Raw genomic sequence first — 13,850 nt, 5'->3', positions numbered from 1 at the left:
TGCTGCACCCATCAACCCATCATCTACACTAGGTATTTGTCCTAATTCTCTCCCTCTCCTCACCCCCCCACCTGCTGATAGGTCCCACTGTGTGATGTTCCCCTCCCTGTGTCTATGTGCTCTCATTGTTCAACTCCCATTTATGAGTGAGAACATGCGGTGTTTGGTTTTCTGTTCCTGTGTTAATTTGCTGAGAATGATGGTTTCCAGCTCCATCTATATCCTTGCAAGGACCATGAACTCATTCTTTTTCATGGCTGCATAGTGTTCTATGGTATATATGTACCACGTTTTCTTTATCCAGTCTATCATTGATGGGCATTTCGGTTGGTTCCAAATCTTTACTATCGTAACAGTGCTGCAGTAAACATATGTGTGCATGTGTCTTTATAGTAGAATGATTTATAATCCTTTGGGTGTATACCCGGTAATGGGATTGCTAGGTCAAATGGTATTTCTGGTTCTAGATTCTTGAGGAGTTGCCACACTGTCTTCCACAATGGTTGAACAAATTTACACTCCTACCAACAGTGTAAAAGTGCTCCTCTTTCTCCACATCCTCTCCAGCATCTGTTGTTTCCTGACTTTTTAATGATTGCCATTCTAACTGGTGTGAGATGGTATCTCATTGTGGATTTGATTTGCATTTCTCTAATGACCAGTGATGATTAGCATTTTTTCATATGTTTGTTGGCCACATAAATGTCTTCTTTTGAGAAGTGTCTGTTCATATCCTTCACCCACTTTTTGATGCGGTTGTTTTTTTCTTGTAAATTTGTTTAAGTTCCTTGTAGATTCTGGATATTAGCCCTTTGTCAGATGGATAGATTGCAAAAATTTTCTCCCATTCTGTGGGTTGCCTCTTCACTCTGATGGTAGTTTCTTTTGCTGTGCTGAAGCTGTTTAGTTTAATTAGATCCCATTTGTCAGTTTTGGCTTTTGTTGCAATTGCTTTTGGTATTTTCGTCATGAAGTCCTTGCCCATGCCTATGTCCTGAATGGCATTGCCTAGGTTTTCTTCTAGGGTTTTTATGGTTTTAGGTCTTCTGTTTAAGCCTTTAATCCACCTTGGGTTATTTTTTTTTATAAGGCATAAGGAAGGGGTCCAGTTTCAGTTTTCTGCATATGGCTAGCTAGTTTTCTCAACATCATTTATTAAATAGAGAATCCTTTCCCCATTGCTTTGTTTTTGTTAGGTTTGTCAAAGATCAGATGGTTGTAGATGTGTAGCATTATTTCTGAGGCCTCTGTTCTGTTCCATTGGTCTATGTATCTATTGTAGTACTAGTACCATGCTGTTTTGGTTACTGTAGCCTTGTAATATAGTTTGAAGTCAGGTAGCATGATGCCTTCAACTTTGTTTTGGCTAGGATTGTCTTAGCTCTATGGGCTCTTTTTTGGTTCCATATGAAATATAAAGTAATTTTTTCTAATTCTGTGAAGAAAGTCAATGGTAGCTTGATGGGAATAGCATTGAATCTATAAATTACTTTGGGCAGTATGGCCATTTTCATGATCTTAAGTCTTCCTATTCATGAGCATGGAATGTTTTTCCATTTGTTTGTGTCCTCTCTTATTTCCTTGAGCCGTGGTTTGTAGTTCTCCTTGAAGAGGTCCTTCACATCCCTTATAAATTGTATTTCTAGGTGCTTTATTCTCTTTGTAGCAATTGTGAATGGGAGTTCACTCGTGATTTGGCTCTCTGTCTATTATTGGTGAATAGAAATGCTTATGATTTTTGCACACTGATTTTGTATCCTGAGACTTTGCTGAAGTTGCTTATCAGCTTAAGGGGCTTTTGGGCAGAGACGATGGAGTTTTCTAAATATACAATCATGTCATCTGCAAACAGAGACAATTTGATGTCCTCTCTTCCTATTTGAATACACTCTATTTCTTTCTCCTGCCTCATTGCCCTGGCGAGAACTTCCAATACTATGTTGAATAGGAGTGGTGAGAGAGGGCGTCCTTGTCTTGTGCCGGTTTTCAAAGGGAATGCTTCCAGCTTTGCCTATTTGGTATGATATTGGCTGTGGGTTTGTCATAAATAGCTCTTATTATTTTGAGATATGTTCCATCAATACCTAGTTTATTGAGTGTTTTTAGCATGAAGGGTATTGAATTTTATTGAAGGCCTTTTCTGCATCTATTGAGATAATCATGTGGTTTTTGTCTTTGGTTCTGTTTATGTGATGGATTACATTTATTGATTTGTATATGTTGAACGCATCCCAGGGATGAAGCCGACTTGATCGTGGTGGATAAGTTTTTCATGTGCTGCTGGGTTTCGATTGCCAGTGTTTTACTGAGGATTTTTACATTGATGTTCATCAGGGATATTGGCCTGAAATTTTCTTTTTTTGTTGTGTCTCTGCCAGATTTTGGTATCAGGATGATGCTGGCCTCATAAAATGAGCTAGGGAAGAGTCCCTCTTTTTCTATCGTTTGGAATAGTTTCAGAAGGAATGGTACTAGCTCCTCTTTGTACCTCTGGTAGAATTTGGCTGTGAATCTGTCTGGTCCTGGGCTTCTTTTGGTTGGTAGTCTATTAATTACTGCCTCAATTTTAGAGCTTGTTATTGATCTATTCAGGGATTCGACTTCTTCCTGGTTTAGTCTTGGGAGGGTGTTTGTGTGCAGGAATTTATCCATTTCTTCTAGATTTTCTAGTTTATTTGCATAGAGTTGTTTATAGTATTCTCTGATGGTAGTTTGTATTTCTTTGGGATCAGTGGTGATATCCCCTTTATCACTTTTTATTGTGTCTACTTGATTCTTCTCTCTTTTCTTCTTTATTAGTCTGGCTAGCAGTCTATCTATTTTGTTAATCTTTTCACAAAACCAACTTCTGGGTTCATTGATTTCTTGAAGGGTTCTTCAGGTCTCTATCTCCTTCAGTTCTGCTCTGATCTTAGTTATTTCTTGTCTTCTGCTAACTTTTGAATTTGTTTGCTCTTGCTTCTCTAGTTCTTTTAATTGTGATGTTAGGGTGTTGATTTTATATCTTTCCTGCTTTCTTGTGTGGGCATTTAATGCTACAAATTTCCGTCTAAATACTGCTTTAGCTGTGTCCCAGAGATTCTGGTACATTGTGTCTTTGTTCTCTTTGGTTTCAAAGAACATCTTTATTTCTGCCTTCATTTCTTTATGTACCCAGTAGTCATTCAGGAGCAGACTGTTCAAATTCCATGTAGTTGTGCAGTTTTGCGTGAGTTTCTTAATCTTGAGTTCTAATTTGATTGCACTGTGGTGTGAGAGACTATTTGTTATGATTTCCATTCTGTTACATTTGCTGAGGAGTGTTTTACTTCCAATTATGTGGTCAATTTTAGAATAAGTGCTATGTGGTGCTGAGAAGAATGTATATTCTGTTGATTTGGGGTGGAGAGTTCTGTAGATGTCTATTAGGTCTGCTTGGTCCAGAGCTGAGTTCAAGTCTGAATATCCTTGTTAATTTTCTGTCTCCATCTAATATTGACAGTAGGGTGTTAAAGTCTCTCAGTATTATTGTTTGGGAGTCTAAGTCTCTTTGTAAGTCTCTAAGGACTTGCTTTATGAATCTGGGTGCACCTGTATTGGGTGCATATATATTTAGGATAGTTAGCTCTTCTTGTTGCATTGATCCCTTTACCACTATGCAATGCCCTTCTTTGTCTTTTTTGATCTTAGTTGGTTTAAAGTCTGTTTTATCAGAGACTAGGATTGCAACCCCTGCCTTTTTTTTCTTTCCATTTGCGTGGTAAATATTACTCCATCCCTTTTTTTGAGCCTATGTGTGTCTTTGCACGTGAGATAGGTGTCCTGAATAGAGCACACCAATGGGTCTTGACTTTTTATCCAATTTGCCAGTCTGTGTCTTTTAATTGGGGCATTTAGCCCATTTATGTTTAAGGTTAATATTGTTATGTGTGAATTTGATCCTGTCATTCTGATGCTAGCTGGTTATTTTGCATGTTAGTTGATGCAGTTTCTTCATAGTGTCGATGGTCTTTACATTTTGGTATGTTTTTGCATTGGCTATTTGCATTTTAAATGGAGTGTTATAGGCAATTTCCAATTAATGTGATTATTAAGATGGTTGGGTTTTAATCTACCCATCTCTGACTTGTTCCCTTATTTCTCCTTTCCTGCTTTCTTTTGAATTATTCAAATATTTTCAGTATTCTGTTTATCTCCTTTATTGAGTTTTTAGCAATTATTTCCTAATGTCACAGTATGTGTTTTTAAATTAGCACAATCTACCTGGGATTAATTTCATACCACTTTATATACAACATAAATAGTATAGTTTAATTTCACCCAATACTAGTTTTAATAGTACTTTGTTTTTGGGGGGTTTTTGTTTTTGTTTTTGTTTTGAGCCCAGTCTATCTGTTGGGCTCAAGCAATCCTCCTACAACAGCCTACTGAGGAACTGAGACTATGGGTACATGCCACCATGCCTGGCTAATTTTTTAAATTTTAGTGGAGGTAGTGTCTTGCTATATTGCTCAGGCTGGCCTTGAACTCCTGAGCCCAAGCGATCCTCCCGCCTTGGCCTCCTAAGTTGCTGGGATTATAGGTGTGAGCTACTGCACCTGGCTAATAATAAGTAAAAGTAATTTTACTTCATTCCATTCTTCATGCTATTGTTGTGACGTCATTTATTTTATAATAATACTTTGTTACTTTTACTTTGATTCGTCAGTAGTCTTCAGAGAAATAAAAAAATAGTTGATAATACTATGTATACACTATATATTCACATATTTAACGTTTACATAACTCTTCATTCCCTCTTGCAGATTCAAGTTACTATGCTGGGCCAGGTGCGGTGGCTCACGCCTGTAATCCCTGCACTTTGGGAGGCTGAGGTGGGTGGATTGCTTGAGGTCAGGAGTTTGAGACCAGCCTAAACAACATGGTGAAACCTGTCTCTACTAAAAATAGAAAAATTAGCTGGGTGTCGTGGTGCATGCCTGTAATCCCAGCTACTCAGGAGGCTGAGGCAGGAGAATCACTTGCACCTGGGAGGTGGAGTTTGCAGTGAGCCAAGATGGTGCCACTACACTCCAGCCTGGGTGACAAAGTGAGACTCGTCTCAAAAAAAAAAAGAAAATCAGGTTATCATGTTGGATTATTTCCCTTCAGATTCATTCATTTGCCTGCCTATTCCCAGAATAGGCAACCACCACTTTATGTAAAGGTCTCCTTTAGTATTTGCTCTCTATGGAAGGTCTTAAGTCTCTCTGGAGTTTGTTCATTTATATTTCTTTGTCTTCACAGTTCTCCCATGTTTAAGGAAAAATATGAGCTTTTAACTTCACCAGTGTTTTGTTTGTTTTTGGTAGGAGTGAAAATTTTCCTAAACATCAGCTGAATCTATATTTCTTCAAGTGTATGTCTAATGACAATAAATTCTCTCACCTCTAGTTGCCTGCAAATGTCCTTATTTCACTTTCACTTTTAAAATGAGTTTTCAGCAAGCTAACCTGGGTCAGTATGGGGCTGTGAGAATCGATTAACCCAGTGATGCTTAACTGAGATTAGCTACTTATGTTTTCTTGCAGGTTTTGCTTAGACCTTCTGCCTCATTCACATGTACACACTTTTGTAGGGTAGAGCCCACCTTTCACCCAATATTAGAGAGTTACTGAAGGTTTACTCTAGGCCAACTACTTATCATGTACTATATCTCTTTTTATCTCTGTGACAAGCACATAAGACATAATAGAAGTGGAGAAAAGAAAGAAAGAATAATAGCTAGTTCTTATACAGCATTACCAAGTGTCAGGCATTGTTCTGAGCATTTTGCATGTTTGTACATACATGTGTACACACACACACACACACACACACACACACACATTTAATCCTCGTATCAACCTCATAGATAGATACTATTTTATTATTTCTGCCTTACAAACGAAGAGTCCGAGAAACTACAGGGGTTAAGTAACTACCACTCAACCCCCCAAAAGCACACACAATAGAATTCAGAATTCAAATCTAGTCAAGTTGGTTCCAGAATCTGTGCTTTTAACCATCTTATTACTGGTAATATGATTGTCATTTTACAGAGAAGAGCACCGAATTTTAGCAGAGTTAGGTGAACTCTGCTAGTAAGTCACTGCTAGTAAGTGGCAACACTAGGGTTTGAACCAGGCTCTAAAGCCCTTGCTCTTTTCTCTGTACCATTCTTCTTCCCAAAGGAGATAAGAAAAATGTTTTCACTTTTAGAATTCTACTTTCGAAGGATTCTGTCAGAATTTCATGAGGACTTGAGAGGGGACCAAACAGCTTCCTTTTGGTCTTAGTGATAATGATGTCTTCTCAAGCATATGGTGTCTTGACCTATTTATAGCCAGGCACTGCGACGGGGTTGCTTTTCCCACTGACATGTATTAATTCCGAACACCTCTCTCTTTACTCCCTCTCAGATTGCTCTCGAGCCTCATAGCTGAGCATGTTACTGTACTGATAGCTCTATGAATGTTTGCTTTGGGAGTGGAAGGATGGCAGAGCTCAACCTCGAGGTCCTCTGCCTACACTGGGGATATGTGATGCTCACCTGACACGTGCATATTCCTTTGGGCTTGAACACATGTGTTCCTTTGGTGTTTCATGCATTTGCCAGCCAGAAAGGCAGTCCTTAAGTGGGTCTGATAGACAAAGTATCCATTTTGTTAAGATTCCCAGGCTCAGACTGGGAGAGGGAGTTGGTTGTGCTGTGCAGGGTGTTTACAAGGTGAGCCTGGAGTGCTGTGGAGGCTCCAGGGTGTATTCTGCTGTGGGAGCCACATGGAGCATATGGGTCTAATCTCTGACACTGACCACCCTTCTTTGCAGTGTGGAGGCTGCCAGCATTGGATTCGTTGTTGTTATCGACAGACGAAGAGACAAGTGGAGCTCTGTAAAGGCGTCCTTGACACGAATAGCCGTAAATATTTATTTTTGTGCTTTTATTATAAAAGTCATTTAAGTTGTCTGTTCAACTATTTCATATCAAAGTCCTAGGGAAAAGGCAATTATTTTATGTCAAATTTTGGGAAGATCTTTGTAACAGGTGCTGTTATGTCACATCCCTATCTCCTCTGCCATCTGCAGGTCACCTGCACACAATTCTGAGCATGTCAAAGACTTCCTAAGTCTCTCTACCTACTGACTTCTCTGGTCACTGAAGAGGGGCAGGTGGGGAGTACTGGAAAGTTAATGCCCCAGGGGTAACCTGCGACCATTGAGTTAGAGGATTTGGAAGATAAACACCCCAGCTTCCAGACCCGCAGTGGGGCAATTCTGAGGTGTGTTCCACACAGTATCCCAGAGAGTCTCAGCCCCCTTTGCCTACAGTAGTAACCACCTCATTGAGACATTGCCACTCTATTCATTGTTGTCTTCCTTAGCATTCCCTCATTCGAGCTTCCTGGAATCACTTCCCCGACAAAATACCTGCACCAATCCGTGTCCGAGGATTTGCTTTGGGGGCAATTCAATTTAAGACAGTCTTTATTTCAGTATTATTATTATTATTATTATTAAGACAGTGTCTCACTGTGTCAACCAGGCTGGAGTGCAGTGGTGCGATCTCAGCTGACTGCAACCTCTGCCTCCCGGGTTCAAGCGATTCTCCTGCCTCAGCCTCCCAAGCAGCTGGGATTACAGGCATGCACCACCACGCTTGGCTAGTTTTTGTATTTTTAGTAGAGACAGGGTTTCACCATGTTGGCCAGGCTGGTCTCGAACTCCTGACCTCAAGTGATCTGTGGACCTCGGCCTCCCAAAGTGTTAGGATTACAGGCTTGAGCCACTGCACCTAGCCAAATTATTTATTCATATATTAGAAAGACAATGGCAAAAACAGACCCAATGATATTTAAGTAGCGTGGTGGGAGGTGTGCTTGCATTTGCATTAAATTATATCACCTTGGATTGGCCTCCTTTTGCTTATAGTCTGCTTTTGAACCCTATTTGTTGTTTTCAGCAAGTAGATGTGTCCTTCCTCTGTAGGGACCTCAAACTTGTGAACTCTGCCACAAGCAGAGACACCTTAGGGCCAGCTAAGTCAACATTTTTACCTGAGCATAGCCCCTCTGGAGCAGTTGGGACTGGCTAAAGAGGATGGATGTGGTAGTGTGGTAAAGCAGGGCAGGAGAGGGACATTTGAAACCTCACTTAAACCTGCTTGCAGAAGGAGTCACACATGCAAACATGCACACACACGGAGTCCCTGTCAGATTGCTCTAGAGCCTCATCCAAATTCACAAATTATGCCTCAGCCAATACTTTCCGTCTTGGGACAACAAAGCGCGAGGTTCTTCTGTTAGGAGCTTGCATTCAAAGATGGGGAAGGGAGTCCTCCCATCACTGCATGGATTGTTTTCTCCCTTTAGTTTAGTTTTGGATACAGGATTTATCTTTGGGATAACTGCAGCCATGATTGATGCCCATGACTATTCCAGTCTGGCCTCTAGAGAGTTCTGGCTTTCCAGGGTCCATACATAACACATGAGTAATCTAGTATCTGAGCCTAATTTGTTCCAGAATTACGTTGATCATTTTATATGTAAAACATGCTATAGTGCAGGGATCCCCAAATCTGGCTACCTGCCAGAACCTCTTCACGTGCTCGTTGAAAATACTGATACCTAGATTTCATCCCAGTCCTAGTGAATCAAAATAGTCTGGAGTAAAGACCTGATTTAGATTAAAAAAAAAAAAAAAGGCGCCATAGGAGGTTGCTTTGGGGGAACCACTGGAAGAATGGAAAGCCGTGGCAGTTCCCATGGAGACCTGGGTTCCTAGGTTTGCCCCTAAGCAATTATATGAACCTGGGCTATCTCATTGCTCAGAACCTTGCCTTAAGATGAGGGCAATACTTTCTGAAAGCAACTTAGCAATAATATACATCAAGAATACTTAAAATACTAACTCTTTGATTCAGTAATTATTCTACGATTCTAGCCTCAGAAAATATTCCAAGATGTGGATAAAGATGTTCATATCAGCATTATTTACAATAGTAAAATTATCAAAAAGCCTAAATGATTAACAATAAGGGATTGGTTAAATAAATTGTACACCCATAAAGAATAATATTTCCAAAGAATTTATTAATAACAGGAATAAAAGCCTATGGTATAACATTAAGTGAAAAGGCCAGTTACAAAATATTTTAATAATATGAGCCATGATAAAGATATTTAAACAAAGAAAACATCCTATAAGTAAACAGATGGAAATATTAAGTATGGCTGTGAAAACCCATGGGTGAGTTTTCACTTTCTAATGTATACTTTTATTAATTTCCCAATTTTTCTATAAATAATATGAATCATTTTTATAATCAGAAAACATTTTTGCTTGCTCGTTTGGTTAGCTTTGGTTTTTCAGGAGGCGTTAGGCTTATCTGACCTCTAAGGTCTCTTTCAGCCCTGAAATCTGGTGAGATTTACATCATGGCATTCATTTTAACTTTTCCTTCAGTGGTCTTGATCTTGGGTAAGGGGAGACCAATGTAGACCCTGGTAATGGATATGACATTTTCTCTCTCCTCCTGACACTTTTCCTGATGCTTGCAGGTGGCATTTCCAGGAAATTTACAGCTTATATTCATCCTTCGTCCATCTCGCTTTATCCAGAGGACGTTTACTGACATTGGCATTAAATACTATCGAAATGAATTGAAAAAGAAAGTGCCGGTAAGCTTGACCTTTCATCTTGTCTCATTTGGTTAGGGCGTCTGGCGAAGATGGCATTTGGGCAGGGTTTCTGGGCAAGGTAAGATTCAACAGGTAGAGAGGGAGAAAAGGGTTTTCTGGGCTGAGGGAACCATATGTGTGAAGGCATAAAGGCGGGAAGTACACACTGGACGGAGGCCCATGGGAAGCTTCATTTGTGTTGGAGCACGTAAACAGTAATCTTTTGGAGGAAAGAGTAAGAAACATGGACTAGATCTTCAGTGTGAGGATGCAGGGTTTGGATTTTATTCAGTAGACAGTGGGGATCTAGGGAAGGTTTTCTTTTTCTTTTTTTGTTTTTTTGTTTTTTTTTTGAGACAGAGTTTCTCTCTTGTCACCCGGGCTGGAGTACAATGATGCAATCTCAGCTCACCATAACCTCCGCCTCCTGAGTTCAAGTGATTCTCCTGCCTCAGCCTCTCTAGTAGCTGGGATGACAGGCATGTGCTACCACGCTTGGCTAATTTTTGTATTTTTAGTAGAGACAGGGTTTTACCATGTTGGTCAGGCTGGTCTTGAACTCCTGACCTTGGGTGATCCACCCACCTCGACCTCCCAAAGTGTTGGGATTACAGGTGTGAGCCACCACACCAGGCGCCAGGGAAGGTTTTCTACCTGGGGAGTGACATGGTAAAATTCGTCTGAAGGTGGTGTCTAAAATGATAGAAAGGGACTTGTGAGGAAGCTAAATTGTACAGGTGAAACAAAACACAGATCTGAAATATAGGGGTGACATAAATACAGGAAACTAAAGTAAAAAGTCAACATTGTGATTCTCAGAAGAAAAAAACAAAACTAGAAGATTCAAAATTTTACCTATAACTCTGGCAAACAGATATGAGAAAACAAGCACTCTTATAATTTGCTGGTAGGAATGGAGTTGGTAATGAGCAATGTGAAGGATTAATTATCAGTATTTATAGAAAATTCAAATGTACACCCTCTTTCACCCACCTGTAAAGTTATTCTATAGATATTTTCACACATCTGGACAAAGCTGCTTAGACAGCAATGTTCATTATTAAGCTGTTTATAAAGGTAAAAGATTGAGAATAACTTAATACTTGACAATAGGGGACTGGTTAAATAAATAATTATCTACCCAATCAGTGTACTTTGTAGCCAATAAAAGTGGTAAGTTATGGTACAACCACAATGGAAACAGCTGATAGTTTCTTTTTTTCTTCCTTTTTTTTTTTTTTTTTTTTTGAGATGGAGTCTTGCTCTGTTGCCCAGGCTGGAGTGCAGTGGTGCAATTTCAGCTCACTGCAACCTCCACCTCCTGAGTTCAAGTCATTCTCCTGCCTCAGCCTCCCAAACAGCTGGGATTACAGGTGCCCACCACCACGCCCAGCTAATTTTTGTATTTTCAGTAGAGATGTGGTTTTACCATGTTGGCCAGGCCGGTCTTGAACTTCTGACCTCAAGTAATCCACCCGCTTCAGCCTCCCAAAGTGCTAGGATTACAGGCGTGAGCCACTGTGCCTGACTGATAGTTTCTTTAAAAGTAAACATACACCTAACCTATGACCCAACCAGGAGAAATGAAAACACAAATTCACAAAAGGACATACACAGGAATGTCCATCAGCTGGTCAACGGAAAAGTATATATAAGTTGTGGCACATTTATATAATGTAATACTATTAAGCAATAAAAAGGAGTGAAGTACTGATACGTTCAACAACATGGATACATTTCAAACATATTCTCTTGAGAGAAAGAAGCTAGACATTAAGCAGTATGATTATGATTCCTTTTAGGAAAAGTTCAAGAATAGGCAAAACTATGTTGTGATAGAAAATCAAAACAGTGGCTGCTGTTAGGGATGAGGGTGGTGGAGACTAGTTGGAAGGAGACAAAAGGAACTTTCTAGGAAGTGTTCCATATCTTTTTTTTTTGAGATGGAGTTTTGCTCTGTTGCCCAGGCTGGAGTGCAATGGCGTGATCTTGGCTCACTGCAACCTCTGCCCCCCAAGTTCAAGTGATTCTCCTGCCTCAGCCTCCTGAGTAGCTGGGATTACAGGTGCCTGCCATTACGCCCGGATAATTTTTGTATTTTTTTTTAGTGGAGACGGGGTTTCACCATGTTGGTCAGGCTGGTCTCGAACTCCTGACCTCAGGTGATCCAACCACCTTGGCCTCCCAAAGTGCTGGGATTACAAGCGTGAGCCACTGCATCCAGCCCTTTCTTCATCTTTTATGCTACTTAAGTGATACATGTCCTTCTCGGAGTATTGCCTGGAAGCCCACGGTGCTCGTCTGTCCCCTATTGGTGATGTGAATTTTGATCCCCTAGTCAAAGTGTTGTCCACTTTCCCAAATATTAAATAGATTCTTTCCCTCGCAACTAATAATCTTTGCAGAGACGCTTTAAGATCATGCAAATATCTGCTCCTCTAAAAAGTCCAATCTCTCTTTAATATCCATTGAAGATTCTTGCCTGAAACAACCTTTATTTATTGGTTGCAGAATAATGGTTTTTCAACTCCAGCACTCTCATCATTTACTAATCAGTAAATGATGGTATTTTACTGTAAGCTACAGCTTTCCCTTCTCCCCTATTTGTATATTATAGTTTTGGATTCTTAGTTTTTCAGTGGTTTGTAATTCATTGCTGCTCTCAATTATTGTGGTGCTCCGGCTGTCCCAGATTTGGCCAGCGGGAACCCCTTCAAGCTGACTCTTGTGTCCTTGTGACATGTCCCTATCATGTTTTTTTTGGCACTTCCTTACTTTCTGGCCTAATGTGATCATCTAGGCCCCTCTCAGGCATGCTCTGATCCAGCTTTGTTACCAGCCATTTCTCTCAAGAGCCCTGGTTCCTTTTGGTGTTGAAAAGTATTAGAGTCCAAGATCTGGATGCAAGATGTGCTATTACTACTTGGTATCTTTGTTTGTAGGCTCTTTCAGCAGACAGCAGCTGTAAATATATGCATGTATATGCACATATACATGTACATATTTGTAATTACAAATATTCTAGAAATCACAAGTTCATACTGATACCTTAAATTTCAGTCCATGTAAGATGTGTATTTAAGTGAGGGTAAAGTCAAGGGGAGAACAGTATATCCCATTCCGATTCCCATTCGGATAAAATAAGAGGGCCATATATATGATTGTGCATAGATCATCTTGAGAAGGATACACAAGATATACAAGAAGCTGGTTAAACTGGTTGCCTTCTAGATCTCCACCTAGATGGCTGGGGGTAAGTGGGAAGGGGGAGGATTTTTCTATTTAGATAGACTTTTTCTGTTCAAATTTATTACTATCTATAAATATTATCCATTCAAAATTAACAAAAAATAGCTTTAATTAAAATTACTCTGAAAGAGGGCCGGACACCATGGCTCACGCCTATAATCCCAACATTTTGGGTGGCTGAGGTGGGCGGATCATCTGAGGTCAGGAGTCCAAGACCAGCCTAGCCAACATGGCAAAACCCTGTCTCTACTAAAAATACAAAAATTAGTCGGGCGTGGTGGCATGCACCTGTAGTCCCAGCTACTTGGGGGGGCTGAGGCAGGAGAATTGCTTGAACCCAGGAGGCAGAGGTTGCAGTGAGCCAAGATCGCACCACTGCACTCCAACCTGGGCGACAGAGCAAGAGCCTGTCCCAATAAATAAATAAATAAATGAATAAATAAATAAATAAATAAAATTACTCTAAAAGAATGGTTAACCCATCTCAGTGAAGACTTGCCATCTTAGACAAGGAATTTTTCTCATTTTTCTCTCTCCTTTCCCACTCTTATTTTCCTTGTTTGGGTTCTGTCTTATATTAATAATCAGATTTCTGAAAATCATTTCTTTTCTACTTTGGGGATTAGCCAAACTCAAAATGAATTTCCCATTCTATTTTAAATACTCATTTTTAAAATACTTGAGTGTTTAAGGAAAATGTAAGGCCTGAGTTCTTTGCTCAGTTTTCCTAACTTGAGTAACTGTTGATGTTTGGAAAGAGATGGAGACCAACAAGAAGCCAATGACTTGTCATCATCCTCATGAGTCCCTTCATGCCTCCCCTTCAGAAATGAAGAGTCATCAATTCTTCTTGCCACTCAAAAACGTTTGGAATTGGAACTGAGCATTTGACCAAACGTCATGCATATTTCCCTGATTGCACAT

General features: G+C 40.0%; 1 protein-coding gene across 7 annotated transcripts in view; it reads left to right on the top strand.

Moving 5' to 3' along the window:
- LOC105480110 (MCF.2 cell line derived transforming sequence-like 2) overlaps positions 1-13,850 on the top strand; it is a 261,761-nt gene that overhangs the window by 89,765 nt on the left and 158,146 nt on the right. For all 7 annotated transcript variants that reach the window (XR_011619936.1, XR_011619935.1, XM_011738576.3 and 4 more), the window contains 2 exons: positions 6,829-6,919; positions 9,558-9,677. Coding sequence is in view for 5 of the 7 variants with exons in the window: in XM_011738576.3 (XP_011736878.2) it covers positions 6,829-6,919; positions 9,558-9,677 (211 nt within the window). In the remaining 2 variants the exon portion in view is untranslated. The remainder of the gene's footprint in view (positions 1-6,828; positions 6,920-9,557; positions 9,678-13,850) is intronic.

Source organism: Macaca nemestrina, chromosome 2, assembly GCF_043159975.1.
Source record: "Macaca nemestrina isolate mMacNem1 chromosome 2, mMacNem.hap1, whole genome shotgun sequence".
NCBI lineage: Eukaryota > Metazoa > Chordata > Mammalia > Primates > Cercopithecidae > Macaca > Macaca nemestrina.
This window is presented reverse-complemented; position numbering and strand designations above follow the sequence as displayed.